General features: G+C 50.5%; 2 protein-coding genes and 1 long non-coding RNA gene across 5 annotated transcripts in view; 2 read left to right on the top strand and 1 right to left on the bottom strand.

Moving 5' to 3' along the window:
- LOC141572882 (uncharacterized) overlaps nt 1-12,179 on the bottom strand; it is a 35,403-nt gene extending 23,224 nt beyond the window's left edge. The window contains exons 1-2 of one of the 2 annotated variants that reach the window (XR_012498367.1): nt 11,012-12,179; nt 5,125-5,373 (exon numbers count right to left, since the gene is read on the bottom strand). This is a non-coding gene — a long non-coding RNA (uncharacterized LOC141572882). The remainder of the gene's footprint in view (nt 1-5,124; nt 5,374-11,011) is intronic. The other variant, XR_012498366.1, reaches the window with a different exon arrangement.
- Nucleotides 12,180-12,961: 782 nt separating this feature from the next.
- HMX3 (H6 family homeobox 3) lies at nt 12,962-18,041 on the top strand. 2 transcript variants are annotated; one of them, XR_012498365.1, is made up of 3 exons: nt 12,962-14,031; nt 14,654-15,479; nt 16,751-18,041. XR_012498365.1 is itself a non-coding variant. In XM_019714922.2 (2 exons), the coding sequence occupies exons 1-2, from the start codon at nt 13,638-13,640 to the stop codon at nt 15,325-15,327; spliced, it is 1,068 nt and encodes a 355-aa protein (XP_019570481.2). In that variant the 5' UTR covers nt 13,618-13,637; the 3' UTR covers nt 15,328-16,730. The 2 variants fall into 2 exon arrangements, 1 of the variants encoding a protein (XP_019570481.2); XM_019714922.2 differs by lacking the exon at nt 16,751-18,041 and having other exon boundaries at nt 13,618-14,031; nt 14,654-16,730.
- Nucleotides 18,042-19,570: 1,529 nt separating this feature from the next.
- HMX2 (H6 family homeobox 2) overlaps nt 19,571-20,080 on the top strand; it is an 8,376-nt gene continuing 7,866 nt past the window's right edge. The window contains exon 1 of the mRNA XM_019714923.2: nt 19,571-19,702. The gene's annotated coding sequence lies outside the window, so the exon portion shown is untranslated. The remainder of the gene's footprint in view (nt 19,703-20,080) is intronic.

The following is a 20,080-nucleotide window of genomic DNA, read 5'->3' as shown; positions in this document are numbered from 1 at the left end:
GCACCACATCAGGCCTCTCAGCTGGATCATCTGAGGAGGCGGTGGTGGGGATTTAATGGGCCAGGGAGCCCTTTCCTGGTTCCATCTGCTCAGATTCTCTCTGATCCTCCAAACCCAGGCTAACTGCTGAGGTCTGACATTCCAAGCTTATAACCTCATATTTACAGGTATTCTCCATTAGGGACAAAGGATAGTGTAAGGTTAGGAGCACGGGCTAAAGTCAGATCAGGTACATGCAGCATTCAACATCACGACTGCCTCCTAGTCTATAAATATACACGCTACAAAAACTTAGGGAGTTTTTAAGTTCTGTGTACTTTAGTGGGAACCAATCAAAGTCTTTCCAAATTGACAGATACATAACAATAAATTCCTAAGCTAGCTTAAGCGAAAAGGGAAATGTCATGTAAGAATACACAGAACCTCAACAAACACAGCCAGGAGGGAAGGAGAGGGCATTCCAGGTAGAGGGAATAGCATGTACAGAGATCTGGAGACTTGCAGATTGAGGATGGAATTGACCCACCTGCTGTGCTTGTTGAAATCTTCTCCATCTTAAAGACCTGGTTTCAATGCCACCTTCCCCTCCTCCCCAATACCATGACACTTTCCTGTCAAAGACAGCAGCCCCTGAGGGCCCTCTCTTCAAAATTCACCTCCACTCTCTCAGATACCACCTGCTACTTTCTCTCTATCTCTGTGCTAGCACTCATGTTGGTCCAACTTGACTTGATACCGTGTTTCCCCGAAAATAAGACCTAGCCAGACCATCAGTTCTCATGCGTCTTTTGGAGCAAAAATTAATTTAAGACCTGGTCTCATTTTAATATAATATAAGACCAGGTCTAATACAATATAATAATATAATATAATACTGTGTCTTATAATATAATACTGGGTCTTATATTAATTTTGCTCCAAAAGACGCATAAGAGCTGATGGTCTGGCTAGGTCTTATTTTTGGGGAACCATGGTAGCTGTGAGCCTTGCCTGCCCCCTGCCCTAGATGGTAAGGTCCCAGAGAGCAGAGAGCACATCTCCATCAGCCTTGGGCCCCTTTAAGCGGGGAGGAGGTTGACACATGGTAGGTGCTCAATGTGTTTTCCAAATTGGATTCAATTTTGCAGAAATTTAGTCACCCCATATTCCAGAAAAACAACATACACACCGGGGAGGGTTACATGTAAATCATACAGATCACAGTATCCTGCAAACTTCAGGGAAATCAGTTTATCTGATCCATCATTATAGCCCTTTCAGAGTTTTAAAACACGCTTATGCATCTCTTAGAGAGAAATCTACAGGCTTATAGTTGCTTTGGGACCTCCAATTTAGAGAGAAAATTGGGGCAAACTCATGTCCTGGGATGACTTCCCTCTGGCTGGGGTTCCTGAGAAAGCCAGCCTCATCAAAGGTCAGTTATGAACAGTGAGAGTGAGACTGCTCTCCTTTCAATTCAATCTAATCTGCAGGACTGTCTCAGGGAGGTTGAGAAAAGGACAAAACAAAATCATAGCACTTTTCAGCTGGATCTGTCTAGTGCAACCCTTCACTTTATAGATGAGGAAACAAGGACAATTGAGCTCTAGAGAGGAAAATGACGTGGTCAAGCCACACAGGTGTGTGACAACCAGAACTGACTCAAATCCAGGCTTCAGGCACTTCCCTGTGCTGTGGACTGAAAGGTTGTCTCCCACCTAATTCATATGGCAAAACCCAAATCCCCGAGGTGACAGTATTTGGAGCAGACTGGGATGCATTAATCTCTGTCATTTGGTTTTTCCCTATGAGTAGAAGGAAACATATGCACACCCTAAAGCCTACAATTCCACTCCTGGGATTATCCAACAGAAACACACATTTATGTTTACCAGAAGATGTATTGATATCAGCTCCATGTAGAATTGTCCCAAACCGGAAACTACTCAAATGTCTATCAACAGCAAAATGGATAAATAAATTCACCCAATGCAATACTAAAGAGCAATAAAAAGGAACAAACTACAATTGCATGAGACAAAGTGGGTAAAGCTCATACACAGAGTGTTGAGTAAAAGAAGCCACACACAAAGGCAAGCAAACTATGATTCCGTCTATCTCAAATGCAAATGTAGGCAAACTGATGTCTGGCCAGATAGTGGTTATCCTTGTTGGGGGTGGGGGAAGGGAATGACTGGATAGGAGTACAGGAGGCCTGCTAGGATTCTGGAATGTTCTGTTTCTTAATGTGGGTGCTGGTAATATGGGTACATTTACTTTGTGAAAAATCCCTGGTAGTTTAGGTCCTCATTAACCACTCCTTGACCAGCCTCCCAGCAACCTGTCCCTCCTTTCTCTGAGGAATTCTTCAAATTATCCAAGTGATCTTTCCAGAACCTAAATCTGATTAGATCCTCTGCCTTCCGGTTGAAAATCCTTCCACGACTTCCAATTGCCTACATCTTCAAGAGGACACCCTTCGCTCATCAAAGCAAGCAAGCTGAGGGATTAACAGAGAGAATCAGCTTACAAGACAGATGTTACCATCTTTTGTAAGCCAGTCATGGAAGTGACATCCATCACCTTTGCTGTATTTGATGGGTTAGGATTCAGGACTAGATCCAGCCCATACTCTAAAGGAGGGGATTACACAAGGTCATGAATACTAGGAGGCAGGGATTATTGGGGACTGGTTAGCTAAATCTTTCCCCCTCCAAAAAAAGATATACTGAAGTCCTAACTCCCAATACCTGTGAATGTTACCTTATTTGGAAATAAGGTCTTTGCAGATGTAAGTTAAGATATAACATGTAAATCAAGTTAAGGTTAGATCATACTGGGTCAGAATGGGCCCTCAATCCAATGACTGATGTCCTTATAAGAAGGCCACGGGCAGACACAGGGACACACACATAGGAAAGACAGAGGCAGAAATTGGACTGATGAAGATATAGGCCAAGGAATGCCAAGGATTGCCAGATGCCACCAGAAGTTAGGAGAGAGGCATTCTTCCTAGAACAGATTCTTCTCTAGAACTTTAGAGAGAACATGGCCATGCCAACTCCTTGATTTTGGACTTCTAGTCTCCAGAACCATAAAGGAATAAATTTCTGTTGTTTTAAGACCATTAGATTGCTACAGCAGCCCTAGGAAACTAACACAGGGAACATGCTAGAAGACTGCCTATCACAGCTAGCAGAAACAGCAGATTCCTGAGCCCATGCTTCACTACCACCACCACCTCCATGTGACTTCGTAGGTTTGGTTGAGTCCTATTAATTTTGATGCAGGAAGTCAAGGGCCAACATAAAGGAAACAGTCTCTTTGGCCAGGCTCTGGCTTTGCTCTCCAGCCTTCTGTGCACTGTTCCCACCACATAAAGTCTTTCCCCAACATTTCTTGGCTGTTTCCACTGTCTCTTCGTCCTTCTCTCTTCTCTACCTGATAACACACTCATCAAGGCTCTAGTTGACCACCTGCTCCAGGAAGCCTCTACTGACCACACCACACCACCACACTGAATTAGTGGTTTCCTTCTCTGTATTCCCAAATCACTCTTTGTCTACCTGGGCTAGAGACACTTTGCATCTCACATTGCATTGCCATTTCTTTTGTTTCCTTCTCATTCTTCTTCCCTGGGCTGCAAGCTAGGACAGGGGCTGTAACTGGTTTAGTCTTAAATTCCTAGAGCCTGGCACAAAGCCTGCCCAGGCATGACTGTTGACTGAGTGAATGAATGAAAGAATCTCTAGGGTTGCTCAGCCATTGGCAGATATTCTGGAGGAGGTTGTGGCTGCTCCTTTCCTGGCAGTCTTCATGAGCTGTCCTGGTTTATACAAATGACCACTGATTTTCCTCATAGTGTCACCTTCATGTGGCAGAAGAGAATTAATAGTTCAGGGAGAATGGGTCATTCCTTAATCACTGAAGTAAGGAGCACAGAATCACAGAACATCACAGCCGGAAGGGATAATGGCCCCACATGGACCATAGGAACAGGCTTTCGCTCAGCTCAGATGTAGCTGGTACAATCCCACTGAGGTTTGGAGGGCATAGGTGCCCCCTATGTTGTTGGAGGAGAGTTTCTCACACACAGGAGGCTGAGCCAAGGGTCCTTGTGTCCCTCCCTCCCTGCCCCACAGACATAGGAACTGAGTAGAAAGAGTTGAGAGAGCCCCAATGTCATGCAGGGACTCAGCTCCCGCTCCCCGCACAAGAATGCAGGATATGGTGAGGCCAAAAATGGACACCAACAGAGCCATGGATAGGGGGTTCATATCACTATATTCTCAACGGTGGCTGGGTTGGAGACACAGGAAGCAGGAACCACACGATCCGCAATCTGCCATCCGCTTCTCTGCCAACCAAACAAGCCCCCTAGCGTAGTAGCCACAGCAGTTATATTAGTGGCTAATGGCTAACCAGTAACAGCTGGTGGCCACCCAGCCACAGCGGATGGCCATTGATTACCGCTGATGGCCATCTGATAACCGAGCCAGCACCTTTCCAAGTGAGGCCAAGAGCCTGGAAACTGCTCCCTGGGACTCTGTCCCCACACCCAGGTAAGTTACTGGACCAGCTCCATGGGACTGCTAAGACTGTATCTACATATGGGGTCTGGGAGGTGGATTTTAAACAACTTCATTGAATTATCATTTAGGTATTATACAAGCTGCTCATTTAAAGTGTACAGTTCAGAGATCCAAGATGGCAGAGTAGATAAACACTGTGCCTGCTTCCTTCTGTGAACACATTAAAATTACAAAGAAATTATGGAACAATCACCCTGGAGGACCATCTGAAGTCTACCTGAACATAACTTTTATACTAAGGATATAAAGAAGCCGTGACGAGACTGGTAGGAGGCGTGGAGAGGTGAAACAGGCTGGCCCCAAACCTCCGTGCAGTGGTTGAGAGTCAGGAGGGATATCAGCTGTGGAGGTCCGCCCCAGAGGAACAAGGGACCCCAAAACCACATCAGGCTCCCCAACCCGGAGTACTGGTACCGGGAAGAGGAGGCCCCACAACATTTAGCTGTGAAAAACAGTGGGATTCCAATCATCCAGGTAGAACGGAAGGCTGCAGGAAACCCAGACATCCTCTTTAACGGCTTGTGCACAGACTCACTCACTCACAGGCACTTACCTTAGGCTCCAGCAGTGAGACAGTGACTGGAGGGGTATTGGAGGCATACGGGGAGCAGACTGAGGTGTGTGACTTCAAAGCAAGGCCTGGTGGACAGTTGCCAATTTCCCTGTGTGGAATCTTCCTTTCATGCAGTTGGCAGGCAGATGCCATCTTTCCTGTGCCGAGCCCTACCTCTCCAGCCAAATCTGAATCTGATTTGCCTGATGAGCTCCACCTGGCCAAGACTGGGAGACATAGCAGATCTACCTAATACATAGAAACAAACACCAGCCAAAATGAGGAAGCAAAGAAATGCATCTGAAATGAAAGAACAGGAGAAAGCTCCAGAAAAAGAACTAAATAAAACAGAGGCAAGCAACCTACCAGATGCAGAGTTCAAAACAATGATTATAAGGATACTCAAGGAATTTAGTGAGAACTTCAACAAAGAGATAAAAAGCATTTAAAAGGACATAAAAACCACAAAAAAGAACCGGTCAGAAGTGAAGAATACATGAACTAAAATGAAGAATGCACTAGAAGGAATCACCAGCAGACTAAATGAAGCAGAGGATCAAATCAGTGATTTGAAAGACAAGATAGCAGAAAACACCCAATGGGAACAGAAAAAAAAAAAAAAAATGAGGATAGTTTAAGAGACCTCTGGGACAACATCAAACATAACATTCGCATCATAGGGATACCAGAAGGAGAAGAGAGAAAACAAGGGATTAAGAAACTATTTGAAGAAATAATGACTGAAAACTTTTCTAACCTGGTGAAGGAAATAGATATGTAAGCCCAGGAAGCACAGACTCCTAAATAAGATGAACACAAACAGGCCCACACCAAGACACATTATAATTAAAATGGCAAAAGTTAAAGAGAGAATCCTAAAAGCAGCAGGAGGATGGCAACTAGTAACTTATAAGGGAGCTCCCATAAGACTGTTAGCTGATTTCTCAACAGAGACTCTGCAGGCCAGAAGAAATTGGCATGAAATAGTCAGTGTGATGGAAACAAGGACCTACAATCAAGATTACTCTACCCAGCAAGGTTACCATTTAAAATCGAAGGACAGGTAAAGAGCTTCCCAGACAAGAAAAAACTAAAGGAGTTCATCACCACCAAACCAGTATTACAAGGAATGTTAGAGGAACTTCTTTAAGATGGGGGGAGGGAGATAAAAATTATGAATAATGAAATGGCAATAGCTACATATCTATCAACAATTGCTTTCAATGTAAATGGATTAAGTACTCCAATCAAAAGACATAGGAGGGCCGAATGGATAAGAACACAAATCCTTACATATGCTGCCTACAAGAAACTCACTTCAGATTGAAAGACACACACAGACAGAAAGTAAAGGGATGGAAAAAGATATGAAAATGGAAACCAAAAAAGGTAGGGTAGCAATACTTATACCAGACAAAAAAATAGACTTTAAAACAAAGGCTATAAGAAGAGACAAAAATGGCCCAGTAATCTCACTTCTGGGTATTTATCCAAAGAAACCCAAAATGCTACTTTGAGGGAATGTGGGCATGCATATGTTCATTGTAGCATTGTTTACAATGGCCAAGATGTGAAGGCAGCCTACGTGTCTGTCCATGGAAGAAAGGATAAAGAGGAAGTGGTACATATACAGGGATAGAAGGGAATGGGTTCTTGCCATCTACAGCGGCATGGATGGACCTGGAGGGTATTGTACTGAGTGGAATGTCAGACAGAGAAAGACAAATGCAATGTGATTTCACTTATTGTGGGAATCTAAAGAACAAAATAGAAACAAACTCATAGATACAGAACACATTTCGATGATTGCCAGACGTGAGGGGGCTTGAGGGTGTGGGTGAAAAAAGGGGAAGGGATTAAGAAGTACAAATAGGTTGTTTCACGGTAGTCATGGGGATATAGGGTTTAGCATAAAGATTGTAGTCAATAATATTGTAATAACTACGTATGGTGTTAGGTGGATACTAGATTTACTGGGGTGATAGACGGGAGGGGGTTGGGAGCAGAGTGAAAGGTGAAGGGATTAAGAAGTACAAATTGGTAGGTACAAAATAGTCATAGGGATGTAAAGTACACTGTGGGGAGTATAGTCAATAACACAAGGTCTGACAATTAAGTTCATGAACTTACTGCAATGATGTTGCTAACTTTTTTTTATATCAGAGAGATTATTCATTATGAAATTGTACCGACTGGATAAACAGTTAACCAGCTTTACTATTTGGAAGTGCTTAAAAGGCTGCGTGAAAAAGTGAGACAACCTGAACTTTTCGCCAACAATTCATGGCTCTTGCATCACAACAATGCACCAGCTCACACAGCACTGTCCGTGAGGGAGTTTTTAGCCTGTAAACAAATAACTGTATTGGAATACCTTCCCTACTCACCTGATCTGGCCCCCAAAGACTTCTTTCTTTACCCAAAGAGAAAGGAAATATTGAAAGGAAGACATTTTGATGACATTCAGGACATCAAGGGTAATACAATGACAGCTCTGATGGCCATTCCAGAAAGAGTTCCAAAATTGCTTTGAAGGGTGAACTAGACTCTGGTGTTGGTGCATAGCTTCCCAAGGGGAGTGCTTCGAAGGTGACCATAGTGATATTCAGCAATGAGGTATGTAGCACTTTTTCTAGGATGAGTTCGTGAACTTAATTGTCTGACTCGTATGTTAACAATTATGTACAGTGCCAGGTAGGTACTAGACACTTCAGGGCGATCACTTCTTAAATTATGTAAATGTCTAACCACTGTGCTGTACACCTGAAATTAATATAAAATAATATTGAATGTCAACTGTAATTGAAAAATTTAAAAAGGGGGAAAGGTGAAGGAGACTGAAAGATCCAAATTTCCAGGTATAAAACAAATAAGTCATGGAAATGTAATGTACAGCATAGAGAATATAGTCAATAATATTGTGATAGCTGGGACGGTGTCAGATGGTTGCTGGACTTGTCATGGTGATCACTTGTTTAGGTATACAAATATTGAATAACTATTGCGTACACCTGAAACTAATATAACATTGTATGCTACCTACATTTTTAATAAAAATCTTTAAAAAATAAAAATAAAGTGTATAGTTCAACTGGATTTAGTGTAGTCACAGAATTGGGCAACCATTATCATAACCAACTTTAGAATATTTTCATCATCCCCAAAAGAAACCCTGTACCCATTAGCAGTCACACCCCCCCCATTTCCCCTCAACCCCTCAGCCCTAGGCAACCACTTATCTACTTTCTGTCTCTATGAAGTTGTCTATTGTGGCAACATTTCATATGAATGGAACCAAAGTAGAGTGTCTGTCCACAGTGGGGCCGTTGCACAGCCTCAGGGAAGCAGCCTTCCTGAGGAGGTATGGAGAGTACAGCAGTTCTCAGAGGGCCAGACCCAGGAGGAGGGTAAGCCCTGAGGATGGAGTCTGAGACCTTGCACAGCCTTTTCCATAATGAGGCCTTCTTCCAAGACAGAAGGATGCCCTGCCTTGCTTTCATAATGAGGTCACTTTGATGCATCCCATTGTTTTTCAGATGAAGACGCTGAGCCAGGGCTGAGCCACAGAGAAGTTCAGGGTCTTATCAAAGATTACAGCAAATTATCAGCCAGAGCCCACACAATGTCCACATACTTATAAATGGTAAGATTTGATGGAGCAAAATGCAAAAATCTGCCCTTCTTTTCCCATAGTGAGAACTCTGAAGATAGAAAGCACTCTGCAAATATTTCTTGGTTTGGGAAGAAAGACTTTTTTCAGAAGACAAGAGAACCAGGAAGAGAAAGGGGGATGGGGTGTGGGAAAGCTAGCTTGCTCCTTGATAGTACAGTAAGGCCACAGCAGCAATTCCTGGGGCACCCTCCCTTGTAAAGTGTGCTAGCTTTCTCAGGGAAACCCTGCAAGAATGGATTTCTGGCCCATTCTGGACTTATCCTGAAAAGGGAATGAAGAGGAACAGCAGCAAGACCCAGCACTTACACAGCACTCAGGGTATGCCCCACCGTCATTATAACAACCCTCTGAGGCTAAACGCATTTAGTACTCTCTTTCATCACACTCTCTGTGCCTCAGTTTCCTAATCTGTCAAATAGATTATAACAGTACCTGCCTCGAAGGGTTATAGTGCCTGGCATATAAGGAGGACACAATGACTATTAGCTGATACCACCTCTCTATATAATTATCACCTTTACTCTCAGGAAAGGGTTAGACATCAGCCACTCTAAGAACATCGCATGTGACTCAGGATACATATGTGATAAGGACGACATGGATAAGACCCGTCTCTGAGAGCTGTGCTTTTTCTGAGTCACAGTCATCAGCCAAAGGGAGGGGTCTTTAGCAGCATTCTTGGCAGCACTGGAACAGACGGGGGAGAACTTTCCAGGAAAGAGAACCAGAGCACATGTAGGCTGGGGCACAGTCTCCCCAAGATCACACCTTTAGGCTTTTGTCAATTCTGCCTACAAATCAAGGACCTGCAGGTCAGGAGAGTTAGGTGTTAAATGTGCCCATCAGGACCAGTGTAAACTCTGGCTGGGTTAATGGCGGGGAGCCTCCATGCCTGGGAGCTTTGCAGCCTTGGCAAGAAGCCTAAACATTTCCTCCTACTCCATGGGTAAGCACTTGGGCCATTCCAGGAAGCTATTCCAAGAAGGACTCTATGGAAGGGAGGAGGGAAAGTTTTAGAGAATATGGAAATGCTCCCTCCCCTGAGGAACTTACTATGTACTGACTTGTATGTGTGCATATGTGTATATGTGTTCTGGGTGTACGCTGGTCACCGGAGGAGAGGTGGGGAGGTAGGTGAGAGCACCATTCTAAGCATTCTTTTGTGTAAAAGTGGGGTGCTAATCACTAGTGTTCTACAGGCTCCCTCTGCCCTTTGGGCTCCTTGTCCCTCTGGGAAGTGATGCAGAGACCCTGCTGCACAGCCCATGACCTTGGCTCAGCCTGTGAAAGGTCCTCTAGTGATCCTGTGGCTGGTGCTCCTGTAGGTTTGGTAAAATGCGTCATCAAAAGACCTCAGGTTCTCATTAAACTTTTTAAAAACTGTTTTGGGGTATGATCAGGCTAACCAACTAGGCAAATCCTCTGCAATGGAAACTTCATTCATTCATTCACTCGCTCGCTCACTGAGGCATTAACTGAGCACCACTGGTGAGCCATGTGTGCGCTGAGTGCTGAGAAGACGAATAAGACAGCCCCACCGCCCTCCGCCCTTCCAGGAGCTCACATCTAGCCCGCAGCTCAGATGGGCATCTCAGGATCGGTTACTCCGGGAACATTAAATGGACCCTAAAACAGGCAGGAAAGAAGGAGAGGAAATTGAGAGACAGGCAAGACAACTTTCTACGGTGGCCAGCTAACGATCAGCAGAAATCTGCAGGCGATTTCACTCATTGCTTCTCCCGAAATCCAGAGAAAACAGTGCTTTTATTCTCTAGCCAAGGTCCGAAAGGGTAAGACCGCGGTGACTTTTAACTGCTTTGCGCGGACGGGGTGGTTTCCCCCGCTGAGCCAGCAGCTTTGGTTTAGAGGATGTCCCTTAGAGGGCGCTGTTAGCCTGACTTTGAATGGAGTCGTGGGCTGGAGTAAGCTGAGGCAACACCCCACGCCAGAGGGCGAGAGAAGGGATGTGTCCGCGCCTGGGGCCCCATACCCAAAAGCTTTCTCGAAGCGAAAGACAAAGAAAGATTTCCTCTGGGCACCCAGTTGTTCAAATCCAGCAGCCCTGAAACTCTGGGGATGGGTTGTGAAGCTGACACCCGACCAACTCCTCTCCCTGGTCAAAACGCGCGCGCATGCACACACCAACACACCTGCACACCCCCTGGGAAGAGAGACACTGGGAAAACTTGAGACAAGAGAGTAAGGCTCACGTACCGGCGCCACAGGGTGCGAGGATGGCTGTCCTGGACTCCTCCCGCCAGTCAGGGCCCCTTCCCCTCTGGGTCTAATCCTCAAATTTCGAACAGCTAAGAGCCCACTTCCCCAGCCAGAACTTTCGGCGACGTCTGCCAGGTGCTTCCTTTACAGGGGAGATGAACTTTACTGCTGGCCTCACTTTAAAGGCGGCTTCCATGCGTCAGAACTTTGGGCAAGTTTACACTTAGCCGCCTGGGACGCGAGAGCTCCCACAACACGCGAGCACATTTGCAGGGGCCTCTCAGCCACATCCTCAGCCGCGTGGCTGGGGGGTGCGAGCGGTCCACCCCAACCTGTGTAGACCTACGCACATCCAGCTCTCTCTGCAGTTGGAGAGAAAATGACTTCTGAGTGTCCAGCACCAGTTGGGTGACTTTGGCCTGGTCTCTCCAGGAGCCCGTTTCCATCTATAAAACCCAAGTGTAAGACCCACCCTGCTTGAGTCTCAGTGCTGTGTTTGGTTCCAACTCAGATTTTGGATGGCTCTGTATAGCGTTTTGCATTCCAGTAAAGCCCTGTACAAACTCAAGGGAGTAATAATAATGAGATTAATAATTGTCTATGGAAGCACCATTTACAATGCTTCCAGGTTCCCAAAGCAAAAATAGGATTCACTATTGTAGATGAATGTTTGCTGAAAAAAGCATTAAATGCGCCCATCGAGATTTGATGGGGGAGGTCTGAAGCTGCGGATCAGAAAATAAAATTTACCCGCTTCTCAACTGGGAAACCAGAGCGGTCCTAACTGCCAATGCAGGGCGGCCTTGAGTTAGGTGAGGGCTCGATCTAACGAAGAAGGCGATGGGGAGGCAAAGGGACCACAAAAAGACCTCGGGTGTATGGAAGCTCACAATGGGTAGTGGGGAGTGATGGCCAGTTGGCCACCTTTCTCTGACTGGGGAAGGCACCTCACAAGCATTTCTGATTATTTGATGCTTAAATCTAGAGTCTTAAATGTCTGCCTTGCTGACTTCTTGTACAACCTAGGGAGTTGTTTTTAAGGCCGATGGAGTAGAGTGAATGTCCTCCCAGCTGTCCCTCAGGGGTCCAGCAGGTTTCTCTAGGGACCTGGAGGCTGTCGGAACGTACTGCGGGTGCCGCTGCTACGGTCACAGCCGAGGAAGGTACGTAGTTGTGCCTTCGAAGGTTCGCGCTGCCGCTCTTATAGCCAGTTCCAAACGTCAGCCGGAGAGACTTCCCGGGAAAAGGTACAGTCTTTGAGGCCGCGGGCTCCGAGTTAATTGCCAAGCTTTGGGCCCCAGTGGCCAGAGGAGAGGAGAAGAGCGCCCTTTGGAGCGTAGCCGTCGGAGCCGGGACGCCTCTGCCCCAGCAGCCCCATTGAGTGACTCGCGGGCGTCAGCCCGTTCTGCGCGCACACTCGGGTGCGCAGAAACGCGCACCCACTCTTGCTCCCGGGGACAGGATCATTCTTCAGTTTCCCAGGGCCAAAGGCCAAGGCCACGCGGATTCCTGAGCCCGCTGACGCAGTGCAAGGACTTACACCCCGATTCCCTTACTATCGACTAGACGGTGTGTGGGGAACCCAAATCCTCCTCTTCGTTGCGGCTCCCGTAGCAGGCATTGGAGAAAATGCTGAGGCCGCCGGACCCTAAAGGGTAGGAAAGTGGTGAGTTCGCCCGGGGCCGGAGATCGCGTCCTGCCTCCTGGGCTGGGGTTGTTGCTTGGCTCTCCAGCTGCGTGGGAGCGGTGGGCCCCTGCCAAGCCCCTGGAGGCGGGGGAGCGGCAGCTGCCAGCGTGGATAACCCCGAGGTGACCCGGGCGGGCCTGGCCCGCCCCTTCCCCCTCCCGCAGGCCAGGCGGCTGGAAACGGGTCCCTGAGCTGCGGGGGGCCGGGGAGGGGTGGAGAAGAGGGAGGCGTAGGCTCCTGGCTCTGCGGCTGTCAGTGCGCTCCGGGCCGGGGGCGCCACCGGCTCCGCGTCCCTCGCTCGCCTCCGGCGCTCGCGGGAGCGCTCCGAGTGCTCTTTAGTGGGAGCCAATATCCTTTTGTGCTAATAGGCTTGTCCTCATTTGCTGCCTAATTGGACTATATAAAGCCAATAACAGGCGGGCTCTTATAGCCCGAAGCCAAAGCGCCAAAATCCAAGGGAAGGCGAAGAGGGGGCGGTGGCGGAGGCGGCTGCGGGGCCCGGGCTCGGCTGTGCCTTCGCCTGCCTAATCCCATTTGCCATTGTACGCGCCCAATCGCCGTATACTCCCCGCATTTAACTTGGATGACATTTTGATTTCATCATTAGCATCCGGCGCCGGATTGACGCAGCCCCAAGCCGGGGACTGCTCCTGCCGCCTCCTCCCCGGGAGCTGCAGCCGCCGCCGAGCCGCCTTGCTCCCTCGGTGAAGCAGCAGGGCCGCTCCCCGCCCCTCAGCACCCCTCCCCCATGCGAACCCGCCCCAGCCGGGTCCTCACCCCGCCCTCCTGCCGCTGGATTTGCGCCCCAGGCGGCCCCCGACATAGCACCCCGTAGTTGAGTTCCGTTTATGGTCTGATTTCCGGCCGCCCGCCTGCTCGCCCGGCCGCCCGCCTGTCCCGCTCCCTCCCTCCCGGGGACCCGGAGGAGAGGGGACCATGCCGGAGCCCGGACCGGATGCCCCGGGCACTGCTAGCGCGCAGCCCCCGCCGCCGCCCCCGCCTCCCGCGCCTAAGGAGTCCCCGTTCTCCATCAAGAACCTGCTCAACGGAGATCACCACCGGCCTCCCCCTAAGCCGCAGCCGCCCCCACGGACGCTCTTCGCTCCAGCCTCAGCCGCAGCCGCCGCCGCTGCTGCTGCGGCTGCGGCCAAAGGGGCCCTGGAGGGCGCCGCGGGCTTCGCGCTCTCGCAGGTGGGCGACCTGGCTTTCCCCCGCTTTGAGATCCCGGCGCAGAGGTTTGCCCTGCCCGCGCACTACCTGGAGCGCTCCCCGGCCTGGTGGTACCCCTACACCCTGACCCCTGCCAGCGGCCACCTCCCGCGACCTGAAGGTACCGACCTCTCTTTAAACTTTCGTTGTCCTCTCCGCCCGCCTGTCCCATCCCGGCCCCGCGCTGCCTCCCATCGCAACCCTGGGACCCCCGCATCCTCCAACCCACAGTTTGGCCAACTTTCTCTGGCACCTGGCGTGCATCTCCGGCTGTGTGCTCGGTTGCGCTGCCCGGGAATCCAGTCCCACTTGGTGAGAAAAGTGGAGTTGGAGTCCGGGGCGCAGGCGCTTCCGGGGAAAGTGGCCTCAGACAGGAATGGGGAGGCTTCTGGCGGCTGGGACTGGGGACTTGGCCTGGAGGGAGGGAGTGACCTGAGCAGGCTCAAGCCAGAAGCGAATCTCTCCCTGGGCCCTGGGTGGGGATGCTAAGGGAAAGAAAGGAAGCGGCCACTCTGCCACCATCCCTGTCTCTGTCTCCTGTCTTTGGGAGGAGTGGGGATCCCAGAACTCGACGCCCCTATTCTGGCTCAGCCGGGCAGGAGGAGGCCGGCAGGAATGGTGAGGCCTCGAGGCCTGGGGCCCTGAGGCAGGCGCGGATCGAGCCTGCAGCCCCCAGGCGCCGGCCTCGCTGAAGGCTGTGTCGGTGTGCTTGTGTGTGCGTCCGTCTGTCTGTCTCTCCCCAGCCTCTGAGAAGGCCCTCCTGCGAGACTCCTCCCCCGCCTCGGGCACAGACCGCGACTCCCCCGAGCCACTGCTCAAGGCCGACCCTGACCACAAGGAGCTGGACTCCAAGAGCCCGGACGAGATCATTCTGGAGGAGAGCGACTCGGAAGAAGGCAAGAAGGAGGGCGAGGCGCCGCCGGGCGCGGCTGGGACGAGCCTAGGGGCTTCGGCGGCGACGCCGGGCGCCGAGGACTGGAAGAAGGGCGCTGAAAGCCCGGAGAAGAAGCCCGCGTGCCGCAAGAAGAAGACGCGCACTGTCTTCTCGCGCAGCCAGGTCTTTCAGCTCGAGTCCACCTTCGACATGAAGCGCTATCTGAGCAGCTCAGAGCGCGCTGGTCTGGCCGCGTCGCTGCATCTCACCGAAACGCAGGTCAAGATCTGGTTCCAGAACCGCCGCAACAAGTGGAAGCGGCAGCTGGCGGCTGAGCTGGAGGCGGCCAACCTGAGCCACGCGGCGGCGCAGCGCATCGTGCGGGTGCCCATCCTCTACCACGAGAACTCGGCGGCCGAGGGCGCGGCGGCCGCGGCCGCAGGGGCCCCGGTGCCTGTCAGCCAGCCTCTGCTCACCTTTCCGCACCCCGTCTACTACTCTCACCCAGTGGTCTCGTCTGTGCCGCTGCTACGGCCCGTCTGAGGCCCGAGAGGGGAGGAGGGAGCGCCCGGCCCCCTTCCCAGACCCTGATGGAGACTGGGCCGGGCCGAGGGCGCCGAGACGTCCAGCGGCCTTCGGAAACTAGGGCTTTGGCGCGCTGCCCCGGCCTCCCCTCTCCCAATCGGTAGCGTTTTGTAAGTATTTGCAATGCATTTTCGTGCAATTCACCCCTAATGGATTTGAGGCGCTTCCCCTCTTACTTTTGGTTTTGGTATATATTAAGAGAGCAGAAAAAAAAATTCCCGGGTCAAATATTTCAGCTGAAAACTTTTGTAATATGAGGAACCCTCCCCCAATATTTACCTTGCGTTGTGGCTTTTTGGTTTTGTTTTTAAAGAAGGAAAATAAGGACAAAACCCTGAACCCCTCTAGTTTACTCAGTTTCTATTGAACTATTTTCAGAAGGAGAGAGAAAAAGAGAGAACTTACACTGTAGTACTTTTATTTCTGGATTTCTAGGTGTGGTTCTTCCTCTCCACCCCCAAAGGGTTATTCTCCCCAATTTTCAGAATCTGAGTAGCCTCTCATAAGAACCCCAACTCAGTCCGCATTTCTCTCTGGCAGAGGTCTGTCGCAGTTGACCTCTTCATCTGTCCTGCTTTGTGATGGAAGAATTCTCTAATTAAGTGTTTAAAGAGAAAAGACAAGATAGCCAAAAATCAGACTTCTGATTATTGAAACAGTTCCACATCTGGCCCAGTGTGAGTGGCCTTATTTATTAGTAGCATTTACTTTGGGAATTTCATTTGTTGGAAAATTATTTAATATTTCTATTATTCTTCGTTCCCTGTTTTGAGAGAGTGGTTTCAATATTTAAAAACACCCTGTTTCTTTTAGTTCCTACCTTTTTGTTCTGCAGTAACGGTTGTACTTCTGACCTGTGCAATATTGTACAAAATTTCCTGAGAGCCCTGCTCTTCCTCCACGGAGAGAAGCAGACGTTTTCACTGTGTAATCCCAGTCATTCGTTTAGGAAGAGAAAAGTAAGAAGGAGAAAGGGGGGAAGGAAGGAAACAAGGATAGGTAGCAATGCTCAAAGGAGTAAGATAGGATACTGGAGCGCTTTAAGTGAAGGACAATCAATTTAGGAGAATTTTAACTTATTTGATAAATGTACAGATTTCTTGTAAAATTCACCCTCAATTCTGCAGGGCTCCTTGCTCTGCCACCCAATGTGTTTTCTTTCTGTTAGCTACACCTGTTGTTCTGCGATAGTTTGCCCCCCCCCCCACCGCCCCGTCTCCCCACCTCTGCCCCGGTTCAGTCCCTTTTTAAAAAAAAAAGAGAAAAAGAAACAAAATATTGTTACACTTAATGTTGTCGTGAAATTGAATTAATTAAAAAGAAAAGCGAAGCGTTTCGTGTTGCCAGCGTGTGTAACTTTGGACGGTTTCCCTCGGAGCAGGTGTCTCGGAAACTCTTTCCTGCCTGGCTCTATGGCTGCCTCTGCGCTCGCGGAGTCCGACCTGGACGCACATCACTATAATCCAAGAGGCGGCGAAGACAGAGGCGGCTTTGTTCGCTACCAGAGCCGTTCTCTCACCCTGTATCTTACTGGGCTTGAAAGGCCCTGCGAGCAGGGAAGAATGCTGGGCGGAAGGGGCGAGGACCTGGGCTTATCTAGTTTGTGAAATCGAGCCAAGCGGCAGCCACCAGCTCAGAGATAGCTAGTATTTCCTAACTGAAGGTTGCAGACTCGCGTTCGGTTCCCAGACCACTGTTCCTTCGAGAGCCGCGAGCTTCCAGGACGGACATCCCTGGGCACTCGGCAGCGGGCCTGAAGCGTGGCGGGCTCCGCGGGTAGGGGGAGGGAAGGAGAGAGTGAACTTAGAGTTGAGCTGCGGCCGCAGACCGATCACGAAGTCCAGCTGGGAGACCCCTCGCACCCAACCAGTCCTAGGGACCGCGGTTCCCAGATCGGGCACACGGCGGCCTCCGCAGGCCTTGAGGAACTGTGGCTTCCGGGAAAGCTCGGGTGTGGGTGCAGTCCTGGTGTGTCCAGTGCCAGGGAACAGAGACCACCCGACTGTGGCTGCGACGACCGAAAGGATCTTGCCTCCTAACAGCGGGGCCCTTTTCTGAGCACCGGCGCCCAATACCTCAAGGGCAGCCTCTCTGGGTTTCCCGCAGCCTCCCCGCCGCTGCCTGGCAGTGCAACGCTAGATGTTCCCACGCGCCTGCTGCGCGCCAGGCCACCGCGCTCGTGGCGGGCCGCCTGCCGAGGCGCGGCGCGCTGAGGACGGCGGGGAAGCGCGGGTCCGCTCGACCGAAGCGAGTGCTTGGGCGCCTCTCTCCAGCCCCGAGGCTCCCTGCCTTGGAGCATGGGGTCTGCACGCCCAACTCCTGGCAGGGCGCGGTTTGAAGCAGGGAGCCAGAAGGGGGAGGTGAGGAACCCGGAGACCGTGAAGACTGGAGAGCACAGGCAGGGGGCGTCCGCTGGGGAGCGCATCCACGCGTTTCCAGTGCCTCACCCAGTGCTTTGCTAGGCTCCTCAAACCCGATTGACGCAATTGATTCAACTATGGCCGAAACGTCCACTATCGTTTTCTATTGATAGGAAACTGCCCCAAATAAACGGGCATGAGTATTTATGGCAAAAATTTTAGCCTGGACCTCAGTGAAGCTAGATCTCTCTTCATTTCCCTCTGGTTGGAATAAAAACGAGGGCATGTGTTGTAAATGAAAAATAAACAGAAATTCGGGGTCAAAATATGTTGTTCCTTGTGTTACCTGCAAACATAGTGATGCCTTTTACTGTTGGCAATACTAACTGCAGGACAGGCCAATAACAGCTCATTAAAAATAATGTTGCAATAGCAAACACGTCCTTAGATTTTACAGCCAGGACACGATGTTATCAAACGCCAAGAAAATACTTTATTTGTATTTGGATTCTAGAAAACGGTTCTTGACTGACCCAGTCTTTACAAAGTCGAGAAACAACTGGTTCTCTACACGCACAGTTTATCCTTTGTTCTGCTCCCTGCGGCCTCCCTTTCCCTCCTACGGTATTGGGGAGGCCCGCTGCCCTGGTCAGCGCGTTTCTCCCAGGAGCCAAGGGTGCAGCGCCCTGGGGGAGAAGGGTGGGGCGGATGCTGCCTGTGACTGGCGGCTGTGTGAGCACAGAAGCTGGCTCAGGCGGAAAAACGTCTGCTTCCCTCGGGTGGGGTGGTGCCAGGGTGCAGGACTACAGGACCACCGAAGCTGCTCCAGGCTGGAAGCATCCTAGGCTCCACTGCATGTCTTTCTGAGGCCTTCCTGTCAGAGGCCTAGAAAGCAGTTGGGACCATCACATCCAGACAGCTGGCTCGGGTGATCTTTCCCCCACACAGGAACATTCCTTCTCAGCTGCCTCTTCAGGGATTGCGGGGAGCTACTGGAACCACTCACCACAGGGGATTATCTGGGGGAGTGAGGGTGTCTCCATGCAATTCCTCCAAGACATTCCATCATGGGAAGACAGTGTCTCCTACCCTAGGACACTGAACAACATTCTCAATTTTATCCTTTCTGCTTCCCTCCCTTCAGATGTGTAACCCAGCCTCCTCTAACTTCACATCCTTCCCGATCCACACCCCCAATTAATCTTCATGTTAGTGCAAGTGACATTGGTTCCCTGGCTAAATCCTTTCTGCATCACTCAAACAGTCATACATGCAATGTTTGATATACACTCAACACACACGCACTTTAGTTAGACTTCCTAACACACCGTATTCAGGGGCTCTCAGTACACCCCCCCACACGTATGTGTTTAGCATCACAGCCATCGCTAATGCACAGTCCGATACACCTTGGTTGAGGTGACTCTGGCAGCTGGGGAAAATCCTGTGGGAAGAATGAGGCAATGAGAGAGGTGACGTTCCTGCCTTTGCTGAACCGAAGCCTGAAACCCTTCCTGCAGGGATGGCTCGTGCTCCCTCCTCATAAGGCACCTGGAACAAACTAGCAGAGCCCATCAACACCCCACAGTACACCGCCATACTCCTATGGGCCGGGGCCTCACTCGGAGCCCGGATACCCACAGTGCCGGACTCTGTGGCTCTGAGCGCCCGCGAGCGCCTCTGGGCCATGGGAGACAGCGGGGCCAGCGCGAGAGCTGTTTCTGTTGGCAACACAGATGTATTTCTTTTATTTGATAGTAAATAGAGTGGGTGTGTGTACATTAAACAGCAGCAAGACAGATATAAACTGCCCCCCCGCCACTGGGCACTCATTCTGAGCCGGGACGTCCCCTTGGTCAGCTCCTGGCACGCCAGAGCCCGAGGCCACGCGCGAGAAGCCCAGTGCGCTCTCCTCTCTTTACTCCCAGAGCGCACGCTGGAGGGTAGAGCTGGGAGAAAGAGGAGGCAAGAAGGTTGGTGGGTTTTGCTTTCTCTGCTGTGGGCGCACCCTGGGCCACCTAAGGCCTGGGCGATGGGGGGTTGTTGTCAGAACAATGGCGAGGCCTCTCGTTGATCTTCCTGGGCTGGGGCCAGGTGCTCCTGCTTCCCCCGCTCCGTGCGCGCGGGGCACCTGAACTTCCCTCGAGAGTTCATGCAGGGTCGCAAACTTTGCCCCGCATGGCCCTGCCCGCCTCCAAGACTTCATTTTGCCCCACCTCTCGAGGTTGTCCACGCCCCGCGGCCCAGTGACCTATCCAGGGGGCCGTTTTCCCTTAGCGATCCAAACACAGACTCCGCAGAGCCGCTAGGAAAAGACCTCTCTTACTGGGTCACCCCGACGCTATCAGGGT

The sequence above is a fragment of the Rhinolophus sinicus genome, linkage group LG07 (assembly GCF_036562045.2).
Source record: "Rhinolophus sinicus isolate RSC01 linkage group LG07, ASM3656204v1, whole genome shotgun sequence".
Classification (NCBI taxonomy): Eukaryota; Metazoa; Chordata; class Mammalia; order Chiroptera; family Rhinolophidae; genus Rhinolophus; species Rhinolophus sinicus.
Note: the sequence above shows the minus strand (reverse complement) of the source record. Positions and strands in the feature narration are given on the sequence as shown.

Coding starts and splice junctions, on each gene's coding strand:
- HMX3 (XM_019714922.2), top strand. CDS start 13,638: ATGCCGGAGCCCGGACCGGATGCCCCGGGCACTGCTAGCGCGCAGCCC. Junction 14,032..14,653: donor CCACCTCCCGCGACCTGAAG/GTACCGACCTCT, acceptor GTCTCTCCCCAG/CCTCTGAGAAGGCCCTCCTG.